Raw genomic sequence first — 15,333 nt, forward strand, 5'->3', positions numbered from 1 at the left:
CTCACAGTTAACAAGGCTCGCATCCGATTTATACTGGACACCGGCGCATCTCAAAATCCGACCTCTACACTATCCGCGCCAGACCAAACATTCTTCCACCGGCCTGCCAGTTCCTTGACTACAATGGCAATGTCATAGCTGCCAGTGGCTCCTGTCAACTAGGGGTATCCAACAAGGCGATCAAGGCAACACTGCGGTTTGAAATCGTCGGGCCTGACAGAGTGTCCCTGCTCGGTGCTCGAGCCTGCAAGCTCCTGAACAGTCCACACAATGTCATCATCACCGGCGACGGCCTCGCCTGATGGAAACTTGCAAGCCAACATAAATGAAATTATCACGTAGTACCACAGCGTATTCGATGGAATGGGCACGCTCCCATACCGATACAAAATCCTGCTCAAGCCGAACACCACTCCTGTAATTCATGCACCACGCCGGGTGCCGGCACCCCTCAAGGATTGTCTGAAGAAGCAATTACAGGACCTCCAAGACCAGGGCATCATATCGAAGGTCACAGAGACAACAGACTGGGTCAGCTCCATGGTCTGTGTTAAGAAGCCGTCAGGGGAGCTTCACATTTGCATTGACCCTTAGAATCTAAACCGCAACATCATGCGGGAGCGTTACCCGATACCAAAACCTGAAGAGTTGACCAGTGAGATGGCTCATGCCAGATTCTTTACTAAGCTGGACGCCGCCAAGGGTTTTTGGCAAATACAGTTGGACGCGTCCAGTCGCAAGCTGTGCACATTCAACACCCAGTTTGGTCGCTATTGCGACAACCTGATGCCTTTTGGGATCATACCTGCCTCCGAAGTATTTCACCGCATCATGGAGCAGATGATGGAGGGCATCGAGGGGGTGCGAGTACACGTTGACGATGTAATTATCTGGTCCACAACGCCCCAGGAACACATCGCTCGCCTCAAGAAGGTATTCCAGAGAATTCACGAACATGGTCTCCAGCTCAACAGGGTCAAGTGCTCATTTGGTCAATCGGATATTAGGTTTCTAGGTGACCACATCTCACGGCAGGGTGTGCGGCCAGACGCCGACAAGGCCTTGGCGATCAATGCCGTGAAGACCCCGGAGGACAAGAAGGCGGTCCTCCGCTTCCTCGGGATGGTCAACTTCCTCGAGAAATTAATTCCCAATATGGCATCCCACACCACGGCCCTCCGCCATCTCGTCAAGAAGTCGAAGGAATTCCAGTGGCTGCCCACGCATGAAGAGGAATGGCGTGAGCTTAAAGCAAAGCTCACCACAGTCCCAGTTCTAGCATTCTTCGACCCAACCAAGGAAACCAAGATATCGCCTGATGCAAGCCAGGATGGCATTGGGGCGGTGCTCCTTCAGCGAGATGACTCCTCGCCCTGGGCTCCAGTGGCCATGACGCCCACTGAGCAGCGGTACGCTCAGATTGAGAAGGAGTGCCTGGGCCTCCTGACAGGGATAGTCAAGTTTCGCGACTACGTTTACGGCCTGCCAAAATTCACGGTAGAAACGGACCACTGGCCTCTAGTACATATAATTCAGAAGGATTTAAATGACATGACAGCTCGGTTACAGCGAATTCTTCTTAAGCTACGCCGCTACGACTTCAAACTTGTCTACACGCCAGGCAAAGAGCTGATCGTTGCAGATGCCCTATCCAGGTCCATTACCACACCATGTGAACAAAGTTACTTCATCTGCCACATAGAAGCGCAAGTGCAGTTGTGTGCCACCAACCTTCCGGCCTCTGACCAACGGGTGGTCCAAATTCGTGAGGAGACGGCCAAGGATCCTCTGCTGCAGCGTGATGCAGCACCTTACCAATGGCTGGCAGAAGGGACAATGTCCCCAGTTCTATAACGTAAAAGACGACCTGACGGTGGTGGAGGGAATCCTTCTGAAACTCGACAGGGTCGTAATTCCTCAGAGCATGCAGGCTAAGGTGCTGGGCCAACTCCATGAGGGTCACTTGGGGTCAGGAAATGCCGACCCAGAGCTCGGGTGGTGGTCTGTTGGCCGGGCATCAGCCAGGACATTGCCGACACAGTCCTCAACTGCCCTACCTGTCAGAAGTTTCAACCAGCTCAACCCAAGGAAAAGATGCAACAGCACGAGATTGTGACTGCTCCGTGGTCCAAAGTAGGTGTAGACCTTTTCCACGCAAAGGGGCGTGACTACGTACTCTTGGTCGATTACTTCTCCAGTTAACCAGAAGTGGTGAAACTGTCCGACCTCACGTCGAAGGCGGTAATCAAAGCCTGCAAAGAAACGTTCGCCAGGCATGGGATTCCGCTCACGATAATGAACGACAATGGTTCTTGCTTTTACAGCCAGGAATGGTCTGATTTTGCACAGTCCTACAACTTCCGTCACATAACCTCCAGTCCCCACTACCCGCAGTCGAGCGGGAAGGCCGTGAAAGGGGTCCATATTGTAAAGCGGTTGCTGAGCAAAGCTGCAGACTCAGGCTCTGACTTCAACCTGGTGATGCTGGCATACAGGGCAACCCCATTGTCCACTGCGCAGATGCTCATGAATCGCACTCTGAGGACCACAGTTCCAGCCATCCATGTTCCAGACCTTGACCACCTCACAGTCTTCCAGAAAATGCAGCAGTAACGGGCCCAACAGAAGGCCACATATGATGCTCATGCCACGGATCTACCCGAGCTGGCCCCAACTGATCATGTCGTGTCCAGTTGCCTGAGGGCGGCTGGTCAGCCACAGCTGTTGTGATCAAACAAGTGGCCCCAAAATCGTTCCTTGTCCGCGTGGCTGATGGCTCCCTGCTATGGCGCAACAGACGGGCACTGCAAAGACTTCCATACCCTGCCACGAGGCCACCAATCTACCAGCAATCCTGCCGGCCCATGCGACCACCGCGACCCCGCCTATCCACGTGCAGGCGGCTCCTGATCCACCTCTGCGGCGATCGGCAAGAATTTGTCACCCACCACAAAGACTGAATCTGTAGACTGAACCTTTGTACATTTTGGGACTTCATCGATTTAATCCTCTGTAAATATTGTTTTGTTTGCCATGTATCTACACCATTGACACCTTCCTATGTATATACGTTTATTTGGACCTTTTGTATATAGTCAGGCATATACACGCACGTACAACTTAGTATTTATTTACCTAAAAAAAAAAGGGGAGATGTCATAATATCCACTCATGTATATAATGAGATGCAGACAGGCAGTGATTGACACACAGGATGACCAGTAAGCACACAACACAGCACAGCCAATCACCAGACAGGACACTACCACTATAAAGCCAGAGGGCACTAGATTTCCCGCTCTCTCGGGACCCAGCTACTGAGACAGTCAGAGTCCGCGAGCTAGCAAGTGCAAACACCATGCGGTAGCTAGTAAGTCTGGTGAGGCTACTACAAGGTCTCCAGTCAGTTCAGTATAGTGTCGACCCACAGCTGAATATGTATATCAGTTCTATTGTTGAATAAAACAGTGTTGGATCATCTCCAGTGTTAGACGTCTGTTTTTAGCTTCCCTGCATCGAGTGCAGTCCACATCGAACCTACCTGCCTAACACATCAGCCCCGTCTCACATCCACAGCATTGAGAAGCCTTGTGAGGTCCACATTCCCAAAGTGAGGAGCAGGTCTGTATACTGCCATGCTTGTGTGTTGATGGGAGTGAGTGGTGAGGGACCATTTACAGGCGGGCACGGTAGCACAGTGGTTAGCACTGTTGCTTCACAGCTCCAGGGACCGGGGTTAGATTCCCGGCTTGACTCACTGTCTGTGCAGAGTCTGCATGTTCTCCCTGTATCTGTGTGGGTTTTCTCCAGGTGCTCCGGTTTCCTCCCACAAGTCCCGAAGACGTGTTTGTTAGGTGAATTGGACACTCTGAATTCTCCCTCAGTGTACCCGAACAGGCTCTGGAGTGTGGCGACTGGAGGATTTACACAGTAACTTCATTGCAGTGTTAATGTAAGCCTACTTGTGACACCAATAAAGATTATTAGATTATTAAGTAGCTCCCCCTTGTTAGCAGCAAGCAGCTGAGGCACGAGTCGGGCGAATCAGACAGTGAGGGAGCCAGTAATATCGAGACTCTCATGAGGCTCACTTTTGGCACTAAGTGTCATTGAATACGGGTCACGATTTCACCAACGCAGCCGTCGCAAAACTCCCCGCCAAATGTTCCCAAAACTGGACTTTAACTTGAGTCCGCTGAATCATAATAATGATATTTATTGTCACAAGTAGGCTTTCATTAACACTGCAATGAAGTTACTGTGAAAAGCCCCTAGTTGCCACATTCCGGTACACAAAGGGAACATTCAGAAATTCCAAATTACCGAATAGCATGTCTTTCAGAACTTGTGGGAGGAAACCGGAGCACCTGGAGGAAACCCACGCAGTCACGGGTAGAACATGCAGATTCCGCACAGACAGTGACCCAAGCTGGGAATTGAACCTAGGACCCTGGCGCTGTGAAGCCATAGTGCTAAACACTATGTTACCATGCCTCTAACTTAAGAAGTAAGAAGATAGTGAGCCGCTAAAAAAGTTAATAAGTCTTACCTTTCTGTTGTAATATGGCAAAGAATGATGGTTGGAACATGGCATTCTTTCTGCACTGTATATGTCACAGTGCTAACTACCCATCAATCAGCTACCATAATAAAAACACAAAGCTACACTCGTCACGATGCCATGGGAAAAGGATTGGTGCCAATATTGTACTATACTACAATGAGAATGTTTCAGCAAGGCTACACAGATTACAGTTTTACCTCATTAATCTCAGGGTACCTTACGTAGAGATTTTACTGAAGGCATTTGTGAATGAAGAATAGAAGGAGTTATTTTTGTTTTGAACTTTGGTCAATGTGTATTCAATGATTACTGTTCATCATGATCATGCATTCAATTTATTCCAAAAAGCACTGGAAAGATTCTGAACAATTGGAAAGTTAGTAATTGTTGAAGTGCATGCAGGGCAAAGAGCTTTTCAATCACTGCTTTGCAGATCTGCAGCAGAAATTCACAGAAATCCACCTGAAAAACAGGCAAAAGCAGACTCCTTCTATGTGAGAGCGTTCAGCATCCAGGGCAGGATTCTCCGGCATCCCAGCTCCGTGTTTCTTGGCAGCGGGAGGCAGAACACCGTTCACTGGCGGCGGGATTCTCTGTTCCTGCTCCGTCAATGAGATTTCCCATTAAAGCCACCCCACGCCGCCAGGAAACCCGCTAGTGGGTGTGCGCTACCGACGGGACCAGAGATTCCCACCACGCGCAAACGGCCAGAGAATTCTGGCCCTTGATTTTTTTTATTTACTCGTGAACAATTAAATTGTGTCCAAAAGGTTTCCCCTAATTTTTGAAAAAAGCACAATACTGCAAATGCTGGAAATCTGAAGTAAAAACCGAAAGTGATGGAAAACTGACCAGATCTGGCAACATCTGTGGAGAGAGATACTGAGTCAAAGTTGCAAGTCCAATATGAATTGTCTTCAGAACTCCTCATTTTCGATTATGTCATTGTGAAGAACATTGTGCACGTCAGGAACAACAATATACAAACAACTTACCACAGATGGTGGAAATCTGAAATAAAAATGGAAAATCCGGAAAATAGAATTCTCTAGCCGCTGGGATTCTTTTTTCCTGCTGGCAATGTACCCTTACCCACGAGTTTCTCGGTGACGTGGGGTGGCTACAATGGCAACTCCCATTGACAAGTGGTGGGAACAAATGGTGCCCCACTGAGAATCACGCGGCTGGGGAACGAAGAGTCCAGCCCAATGTTTCATTGATGACTCTGAAGTTTTTATCTGATGGTGCTGCAACAAACACGTGATCCCTTTCTCTCCAGATTCACCATTCCGAAAGAACTATTCCTTCTGACACCCTGATCCATTCTTTAATCAACACCTGCAACTGCTCCCCTTCAGACGGCATCTTCCGGTGTAAACTCAGAAGGTATGACATCTGCTTCTTTACCTCCCCACTTCTTACTGTCCAAAGACCCAAGCATACATCGCAGATAAAACAGTCATTTACTTGTGCTTCTGTCAAGTTAAGTATATTGTTCTCATTGGTACATTGAGGGGACCAAATGCAAATTAGGTGGCCGCTTTATGGACCACTTCCATTCAATCCACAAGTATAATGCTAAATGTCCAGTCTTCTGTCATTTTAATTCTCTGGCCCACTTCCCTTCTGAACTCTCTTTCATCAGCCCCATAGATTGTTTTGATGAAGTTCAATGTAAGGTGGAGGCATGGCACCTCATCTTTCAATTAGGCACTTTACAGCTTTATGGATGCATCAATTGTTCAGTTCAACAATTTCAGATCAGAACCTCTGGCCCCACTTGGACAGTAGCTGTCGGTGATGATTCTTTAATTACCCCGTACACCTTCTCCAAACCTATTCTTTACTTTTTGCCTTGCACCATGATCCCTTCTACCATTTCATCTTGCTTGCCTTTCACTGCAACACAGACCTTCTCTTCTGCTTCTCTGCGCAGATGCTGCCTGACCTACTGAGTGCTTCCAGGACTTTCTCTATTTGCTCACAACAATAACTTATGTTTCCTTACTTTTTACATAGATTAATATTCCAGGTGTAATTGCAACATATTCTCAGAATGGAAAATTAATTCTTAGCACTGTTGCCTCACGGCACCAAGGACCCGGGTTCGACCCCGGGTCACTGTCCGTGTTGAGTTTGCACATTCTCCCCGTGTCTGCATGGGTCTCACCTTCGCAACCGTGCAGACTCCGCACAACCAGAAATCGAACCTGGGACCCTGGCGCTGTGAAGCCATAGTGCTAACCACTATGCTACTGTGCTGATGGTTGCAAATGTTTCAGCATTGTATTTTGCACTGGGCTCTGCCATCATTGAGAATGGGGGTGCATGTGGCGTGTTCTCTGCCTAATTACATAAGTATCTGTGACCATTCATGACTGGATGTGGCAGGGCTACAGATACAATCTATGTGTTGTGGGATTGCTGAGCTCTGTTTATAGCATGCTGCTTCTGCTGTCTACCATCCATGCAGTTCGCAAGGCTGGAGAAGCTTACAGGGCTAGACAAGACTGAGATGATGAAAAGAGAGAGAAATTTGCGTGTTTTGCTCGCTACCCCCATGGAGAGGAAAATAAAACACTGATACTGCTCACTTCCAGCCAAAGTCAGAATTGTTTCCAGCCCCTCAGAGTGAAACTATAAAATTAAAATATGAATTAATAAAATTACAATAAGGCAAAAATTGAACCTGAATGAAGTGACAGAATTGAAGTTTCAGCTCCAGATACTGGTCTAATCCTAAAATACTCTAAATGGGCATAGGCAAGGAATGGCGAACAAGGGGCAGATTAAATTTAATGTAGAGAATTGTGAAGTTATACATTTTTGCTAGGAAGGATGAGAAGAGGCAATATAAACCAAAGTATACAATTCTAGAGCGGACACCGGAACAGAGTGCAGGTGCCAGAGTAAGTTGAAAAAGAGGTTAGAAGGCAGAGGATATCCTCGGCTTTATAAATAAAGGCACAAGATACACACACAATGAAATTACGATGAACATTTATAAAACACTGGTTCAGCCCCAACTGGAGTAGTGGCCAATTCTGTGCACTGCACTTTCGGAAAGACATAAAAGTTGTAGAAAGATTGTAGAAAGATTTAAGAGAATGATTCCAGGCAGAAGAGACTTCAGTTACCTACTATATTAGAGAAACTGGGGTTGCTCTCCTTCAAGAAGTGAGAGAAGATTTGATACCATTCAAAATCATGAGGGGTCCAGACTGGGTTGATAGGGAGAAGTTGTTCCCATGGGCAGAAGGGTCAATGGACAATCAAAAGATGCAGATTTAAGGTGGAGGCAAAAGAACCAAAGAGGAAAAACTGTTTTACACAGAGAGTAGTTAGGAGCTGCAGCAGATTACTCAAGAGTGCAGTGGAGGTAGGTTCAACCCCAGCTTTCAAAAGGGAACTGGGTAAGCTGCTGAAGGGGGAAAAAAATTGTGAAGTGACGAGGAAAGAGTGGAGAGTGGGATGAGCTAAATCACTCTTGCAGAGATCCTGCATGGACTCGATGGACAAAATGGCCTGCTTCTGTCATGTAACCATTCTCTGATACTGAGAGGAGAGTGCATTGAGAGTACCGCAGGGACCGTTAATTCGGTCGGTTTTCATTCATCCGTAGTGGAGTACCACAAAACACATGCAATCCTAAACAAAAGGGAATACGGCTTAGCATAAACTGTGTGCCTTCTCAGACGGGTTGAAAATTGACGAAACTGAAAAGTGGTATGTGAATGGCATTGTGCCAACCTGATGAGTGGTCACTCCTCAAATGTCATAGCAACCACTGCAGTAACATGGTTATGATGAATGTTTCGAAATGATTTGAGGTTCTGGCTAGAAACAAAACTGCCTAAATTTGCAAGTGGTGGCCCACATCCAGGAGGGCTTAGCAGGTTGCCGAGGTGGGCCGATAATCAACAGTGGCATTTATGGTAAACAAAATGGAAATAAAAAAGGATAGAGATGTGAAATAAAAGCAAATTACTGCAGATGCTGGAATCTGAAACGAAAGAGAAAATGCTGGAAAATCTCAGCAAGTCTGGCAGCATCTGTAGGGAGAGAAAAGAGCTAATGTTTCGAGTTTGATGACTCTTTGTCAAAGAGTCATCAGACTCGAAACGCTAGCTATTTTCTCTCCCTACAGATGCTGCCAGACTTGTTGAGATTTTCCAGCATTTTCTCTAGAGATGTGAAATAGTGGGAATATATACATAAATCAAATGGGCTGCAATACTACTGCACAAAGGAGTATGTGACCACATCATCTTTCACAAAAAATAGTGGCTTGGCTTTCACATGGTGGCACAGTGGTTAGCACTGCTACTTCCAGCGTCAGGGACCCGGGTCCAATTCCGACCTCGGATGGTTGCCTGTGTGGAGTTTGCACTTTCTCCCCATGTCTGCGTGAGTTTCCTCCAGGTGCTCCAGTTTCCTCCCACAGTCCAAAGATGTGCAGGTTAGGTGGATTGGCCTTGCTAAATTGTCCCTTGGTGTCCAAAGCTGTGCAGGTTAGGTGGGTTACGGGGATAGGGCGGAGGAATGGGCCTAGGTAGGGGTGCTCTTGCAGAGCGCCGGTGCAGGCCCGATGGATCGAATGGCTTCTTTCTGCACTATAGGAATTTTATGGTTCATATTAACTGGAGAAATCTGGCACATTCACTTCATTCTTTACTCCGAATGGTCCAGAGACCACCTGATCTATTACTATTTATACTAAAACCTTATCCTCAACGCCTATTCATCCAGAAGCAGCTCATTATAGAGATGCGTATCCAAAATGCACAACACCACCAAAGAGTATTATACTGGCTCCTCCCACAAGTAAAATTAGATCATAACCTTTGGATCACTGCCAGACCCTGAACAATTCTCAAATGATTAATGGCCTTTGCTCATCTACTAAACTGTTAACTATTCTGAACCATTTTTTGATAGAAAGAATTGGCTATCAGAAGGTCATGAATTTATACCACAAATTACAGCATTTTAAAAATTTAAAGTCATGCAGGAATTATACAAAATGTTCCCTCAGAATAAGGACCAGTGCAGCCCCATACACTTCAAAACAAAAATAAAGGTGGATTTTCACTCCCATATGATGGAAGAAGTAGTTAAGATCCACCAGAAATTTCTGATCAACTGTTTGTCCAGATGTGCCGGTAATAAAGCTACCGCCCAGAATCGGTGGGATTCTTCATTATAGATACAGATCAGGGCAGGATATCGTTGGGCCCCCAACTGCAATTCTAACTCTACCCTGAGCTGCGACTTTCCCCATGAGCTGAACGCTTGTTGAGGGCCAGTCAAGTGAAGTATTTCATTTTATTTTTTTGTGGGCAGAGAGTACAGGAAAGGCCCTTTTAGCCGCACAAAAGTAGGTTGGTTTAGGCCTTCTTTATCACTGAAGACATCCCCACATTTATCTCACTGCCAGAGGGCAGCCTGAGGCCACTCATTTTGTCAGCAGGTCAGTGATCACTTCCCATCATCTTCTTGCCCATTCCAGGTGGGATACCAGCTGGTGCTGTGGGCTTGGTGTGACCCCAATCTGTCACAGGCAGAAAATGAACCTGCAGCACTATTCACCACTAGGAACATGAAAAATAGACTTTACTTCAGGTTAGTGAAGCTCATCATTTTCAGCAGACACCAGAAGGAGTTCAGAATAGACAAGTCCTTAAAAAAAAGGGGGGAGGATTAATTCAAGAAATAAAAAGCAGTAAAAATATATTTTCCATTTAATGAAAGTGAATAACATCAGTCTATTTACTCTTCATCAGCACTGTACTATAATGCACACACACACACACACACACAGTCCAGAGATAGGATTGTAGGATTGTACAAATATTAAATAGGTTATCACAAAAAAACGGAATAAGTTACACACATAGATTAAGATTTACAATTGTGTTACATATTAGTATCTCAAATGTCTTTAAATTAACAGTGCATTTTTTAATATAATTGCATAATTCACTAAAAGGTTCTTTGAATGGTCCAGTAACAAACTTCAGGTCCTACAAGTGATGAGCATTCCAAGGTAAATTCTGAGTTTTGGGGAGGTGATGGAGGTGGTGGAGTGGGTGGGGGGTGGGAATGGGACTGGAGTTGGTGTGAAGGCCAGGGAGGCTGCAGGAAACTCGATTCCAGCACATCACAAATAGCGTCTTTTAAATATAAAATCACGTTTCTGTCCATTTAAAGCCAGACAGTAAACTCTGCCTGTGTTTGAAGAAGACCTGTTGATGTGAAGGACTGGGATCGTCGCCTGTACCCATGATTCTCCACCTGTGTCTGCTTTAACAAATCTTTGTAGAGCTCTGATTTGAGGAACCTGGGGTAAGAGTCTTTTTCCATCAGCATGTGCACTTTTCTCTGTGCTAAGTCAAAACAATACAAAGTGGGTTGTACAATGTTCTTCTTAGTCACCTCTTTGGTATGAAAATCAATGTTCACCTTTAAAATAAATGAATAGAGTGATTAGGATATGTGCAGCATGGAGATTTAAAAAAAAAAGGTTAATCCAGTTACACTCCTAGTCACTGTATCTAAATGGCACATCAGAACATTTCAATTCAACCATTTGTATTGCATCTGACATTTAAAAATACATTCAACTTGAAGAAGCCACACAAGTGAAGGTTAGAACATGCATTTAGGTTTGCTTGTAATGTAATGAGACAAAAGTTCAGTTCTTGCACCATTTCCGGTCTTGTTTGCAAACCAATATTTCCACTACAGAAATAACCAACTCGGTTAGCTGCTCTTCACTGTGGTCTTTGAAAAGGCAAAGAGGCATTTAAAAAAATTTTTTTAAAGATAAGGTGGATTGATTGTTCTCAGACTTCCCAAGGTTCTTGTGCTAAGACTAGTTCAGCTCACTTGGCTAGACAACTGGTTTATGATGCAGAGCAAGGCCAGTAGTGCAGGTTAATTTCCCATACTGGCTGATGTTATTCATGAAGACCCCATCTTCTCAACCTTGCACCTGAGGTGTGGTGATCCTCAGGTTAAATCACCACCAGTCAGCACTTCCCCTCATAGGGGAAAGTGGCCTATGGTCATCTGGGACTATTGGTGACTTTACCTTACCAGGTACAAGTAAAAAGAGCCACCCCCAGTTTTCCTGATAGCCCTGAAACATGTTCCTTTTCGAGTATATATCCAATTCTCTTTTGAATGTTCCTATTGAATCTGCTTCCACCACTCTTTCAGCCATGCATTGCAGAGCACAACTCTGCACTAAAAAAATAACTTAGCTATTCTTTCAAGGATTGTGGGAATCGCTGGCTAGGCCAGGACTTATTGGATTTTCAAACTAAATTATCTTAAATCAATAAGATATGTTAATAAATGTACTAATGTGTGCACAATTTTCCCCTTACCTCTTTTGGGGCATCAGTTGCTATGAAATCTGAATAGATTTTCTTTGCTTTGGAAGCCAGTTTTGCAGGTGTCTTGGTTTTCTTGTAGTCCTCACAGGCCATCCAGAATTCAATATTCTCCTCGCTGTATTCAGATTGTAGGAAAGCGCGAAAGAGACCCAAACCAGCTTGGAGGAGAAGAAAACAGAGCATGACCGACTGTAAACATTGATTCAACCGGCTTAACCATACTAAGTTAGTTACTATAGTTTAAAAGACAACTTCATAAAATGAGCTACTCTGACAGGATTTTGAGGCTCAAATTTTAAAAGGTGCATGACTAAAATAATCTGCTATATTTGGATCAGACCCACAATACAAACTTAACTGAAGGGCACTTTTTAACAAATTTGTTATTGGGATGTGGGCATCATTGGCTTGGCCAGCATTTACTGCCCATCCATGAGGGCATTTAAGAGTCAAACACATTGTTGTGGATCTGGAGTCACATGTTGTCTAGACCAGGTAAGGATGGCAGATTTCCTTCCCTAAAGGACGTTAGTGAACCAGATGGGGTTTTTTCAACAATTGACAAAGGTTTCATTGCCATCATTAGACTTTTCATTCCAGATTTGTTTTTTTCTGTGAATTCAGATTTCACGATCTGCCATGGTAGGATTTGAACTCAGGGACTCAAAAGTATTATCCTGGGTTGCTGGATTGCTAGACCGGTGCCAATGCTACTGGATAATACTTGTATGCAGAAATACAGTGAATTTAGATGGTACAGTCAAACCAAGTAAACTGAATTGAAATCATTTTGTAAGATATTAACTCTCATCATTCAATCCTTGGCAAATATTTCAAGTCAGTTCGTCGTTGGTTTGCTGTAAATCCATATTTTGTTTCTTTACCCAGAGTTGAATGAATGATACTTACATTTGTGTGCCAGGAGCCGGTCTAGAGATTCACCCCATTTTGATGGCTCTTCAAGAGGTGCACTAGGATAGAGGAGAATAACACTTTTAAAAATCTCAAATTATTGAAATATAAAGCTGACAGGAATGGTTAACAGGGCGTCCAAGATGTTTGCTTTGCAGGTGCAAAAGATCATTCTCAGCATTGTACTTCAGCAAGTCTGTTGATGCAAATGGAAAGACTCCTTCAGTTTTGCATACTGCAGAAAAATGACTCACATCTGCAAACTAACTCCCCCACTACTGCGACAAAAGCTCACTGTGTGCACGAGTACACAAAAGCGGTTGAGATGTTGGTGTTTACTTGCTGCATTAGAGACTGACCACTAATCTTTTTTCCTGTTTCTAGCACCCAGCCACACCAATGATAGCTCTGACTGGTTAGCTGATGAGATAATTAAAGGCTCTTAATTCAGACTCGAGGGGACCAAGTATTTTAAAAGCCCATAGACAACCTCAGCACCTTCCTCCCCCACAATTTTAATTCAGAAGTACTCTTTCATCCCAAAAGATTTGACACTGTATAGAAACATACATACTTAGAATCCCAAGTTGAGACAATAGGAGCAAATGTTATTGTGATCTGCATTATTTAGTGGCTACATTTATATGAACTTCTACTGTGGTCTTCATAGTCAAGAAGAGATGCAACTTTTAAAGTCTGCTGTTAGCATACAGGAAGAGGCTGTTCAGAGTTCAAAAACAATCAGACCACAAATGCACACCATTCACTTGCCAAGTAAGATTTTCCAAATTATCTTTTGAGATGTCATCATTTTAAACACATTCAAAGTTACCCTTGGTTTAGTGCAAATATTAATTATTTAATTAATAGTAGCAGCTTGGAAAAACAGCACTTTGGAAAAACTCACTTTGCTTTTTCAGGTTTATTGGAGAATGGTATGAAGATTTCCCGTGATTCCGCCTTCTGTAGGAGGAGGCTTAAACGATTCCGTTTCTCCTTTAGCCTGCAAAATGCAAAGATGATAAAATTGTATTAGAAAAGACTTGACAGGCAATAGTCTGGAAGCAATGCTATGCATTAGAACAGTGTGCATTTCCTTACCCTTTCCTTCAACCAACACAATACCACCCAATCTCATATAATTTAATGCAACATAAGTTTGTCATTTAAAACTCAAATATAGAAGTGGAAGAAGTTTATGAGCCAATGGTGGGAGGTGCATTACCTGTCCATCGGCAAAAAACAATGGGTTTTAAACAGTGCCCCATTATCCTTTCCTTTGAAGTCAATAGAGAACAACATGGTACAGGGTGAAGGAAGAAAATAGAAGCAGCCTTCCAGCTGATCCCATAGGTTTCTCGCTCAGGGGAGCTGGGTTCAAACCCACCGTCCCCAAAGGTGATTCTGACACAAAATTGTTGCCTAGAACCTACGATACAGCATTAGGTCCCTGACCCAACTGGTACATGCTGGTGTCTCAGCTCCATACAAGCCAGCTCTATCATCTAACCCTATCAGCATAACCTTCCATTCCCTTCTTCCTCATGTACCAAAATAACTTCCCTTACCACGTCATCTAAGTCAGCTGCCTGATCCACTCTTTGGCGGCATGCAGCAAGTTCCACATTGGCTATGCCAACATTTTTATTGGATTTATTTGTGACTCTTTTATAAGCATGGCCCCCAGTATTGGAATCTTCGAGTCACAGAATGTGAGCACGCTTCATTCCTTCAACTTATCCAAACCCACATATCTGTTGGCAACAGCATAATTAACACAACCATTGATTGGCAAAATAAATTTGAGATTTCACTTTGGAACTATAGTTTGACAAATAAAACTTTTTTTTAGCGGCATAAAACAAATTTCAGCATTGATTCTGGTCTTCATTTGCACAACAATGGAACAGAGGCAGAAATTTGTCAACTTATTGCTGAAGACATTTTTCCAAGCTCATGCGGTCGGTTACTATACTACATTTCTATACTTCCCATGTTGCCTTGTGCTATTTGCTTCAGCTGGAACTACACCAATCTGGTGATGAACTTACAGTAACGCTACATTTTAAATGCACATCCTTCTCACAAACATGTTCATGACCCCCAAAAAATGCAGGAATCTTTCAGACCATACAGTAATAAAAGGAAGATCCTGCACCACAATACCTGTTTTTATTCTCGCCTTTCCCTTCCTGATTCTCCTCCTTGATGATCCTATAAGGCTCTTCTTTGGGAGCTGACAGGTTGAGCTGTGGGAACAGGAAGAGTACAGTTTGCATGGCTCCCCGAATACACGGCTGAAGCTGCTCGTGCCAAATCACCTCTGTAGTCGGTCGAGTGCACAGGTTGTGAGTGTTTAGTCACGGCAGCTTCAAACAGGTTAAGAAGCTGAGAGCCCGGTGACTTTGTAGAAGCTCATTGGCTGTTGAGTGTTTGGACCCACCCAGTTCAATGACT

The 15,333-nt window shown here is 44.4% G+C and overlaps 1 protein-coding gene and 1 long non-coding RNA gene across 3 annotated transcripts in view; one reads left to right on the forward strand and one right to left on the reverse strand.

Annotated features, from left to right (window-relative positions):
- The first annotated feature begins 5,042 nt into the window (after positions 1–5,042).
- LOC140426565 (uncharacterized) overlaps positions 5,043–15,333 on the forward strand; it is a 94,691-nt gene continuing 84,400 nt past the window's right edge. Inside the window, exon 1 of one of the 2 annotated variants that reach the window (XR_011948231.1) lies at positions 5,043–5,950. This is a non-coding gene — a long non-coding RNA (uncharacterized lncRNA). Of the gene's footprint in view, positions 5,951–10,840; positions 10,910–15,333 lie in introns of those variants that run through there. The other variant, XR_011948232.1, reaches the window with a different exon arrangement.
- Positions 10,288–15,241, reverse strand: LOC140426564 (regulator of G-protein signaling 21-like). The gene is made up of 5 exons (XM_072511494.1): positions 15,043–15,241; positions 13,784–13,879; positions 12,874–12,935; positions 11,956–12,122; positions 10,288–11,026 (listed from the first exon to the last, which is right to left on the reverse strand). The coding sequence occupies exons 1-5, from the start codon at positions 15,153–15,155 to the stop codon at positions 10,769–10,771; spliced, it is 696 nt and encodes a 231-aa protein (XP_072367595.1). The 5' UTR covers positions 15,156–15,241; the 3' UTR covers positions 10,288–10,768.

This window comes from Scyliorhinus torazame, chromosome 7 (genome assembly GCF_047496885.1).
Source record: "Scyliorhinus torazame isolate Kashiwa2021f chromosome 7, sScyTor2.1, whole genome shotgun sequence".
Classification (NCBI taxonomy): Eukaryota; Metazoa; Chordata; class Chondrichthyes; order Carcharhiniformes; family Scyliorhinidae; genus Scyliorhinus; species Scyliorhinus torazame.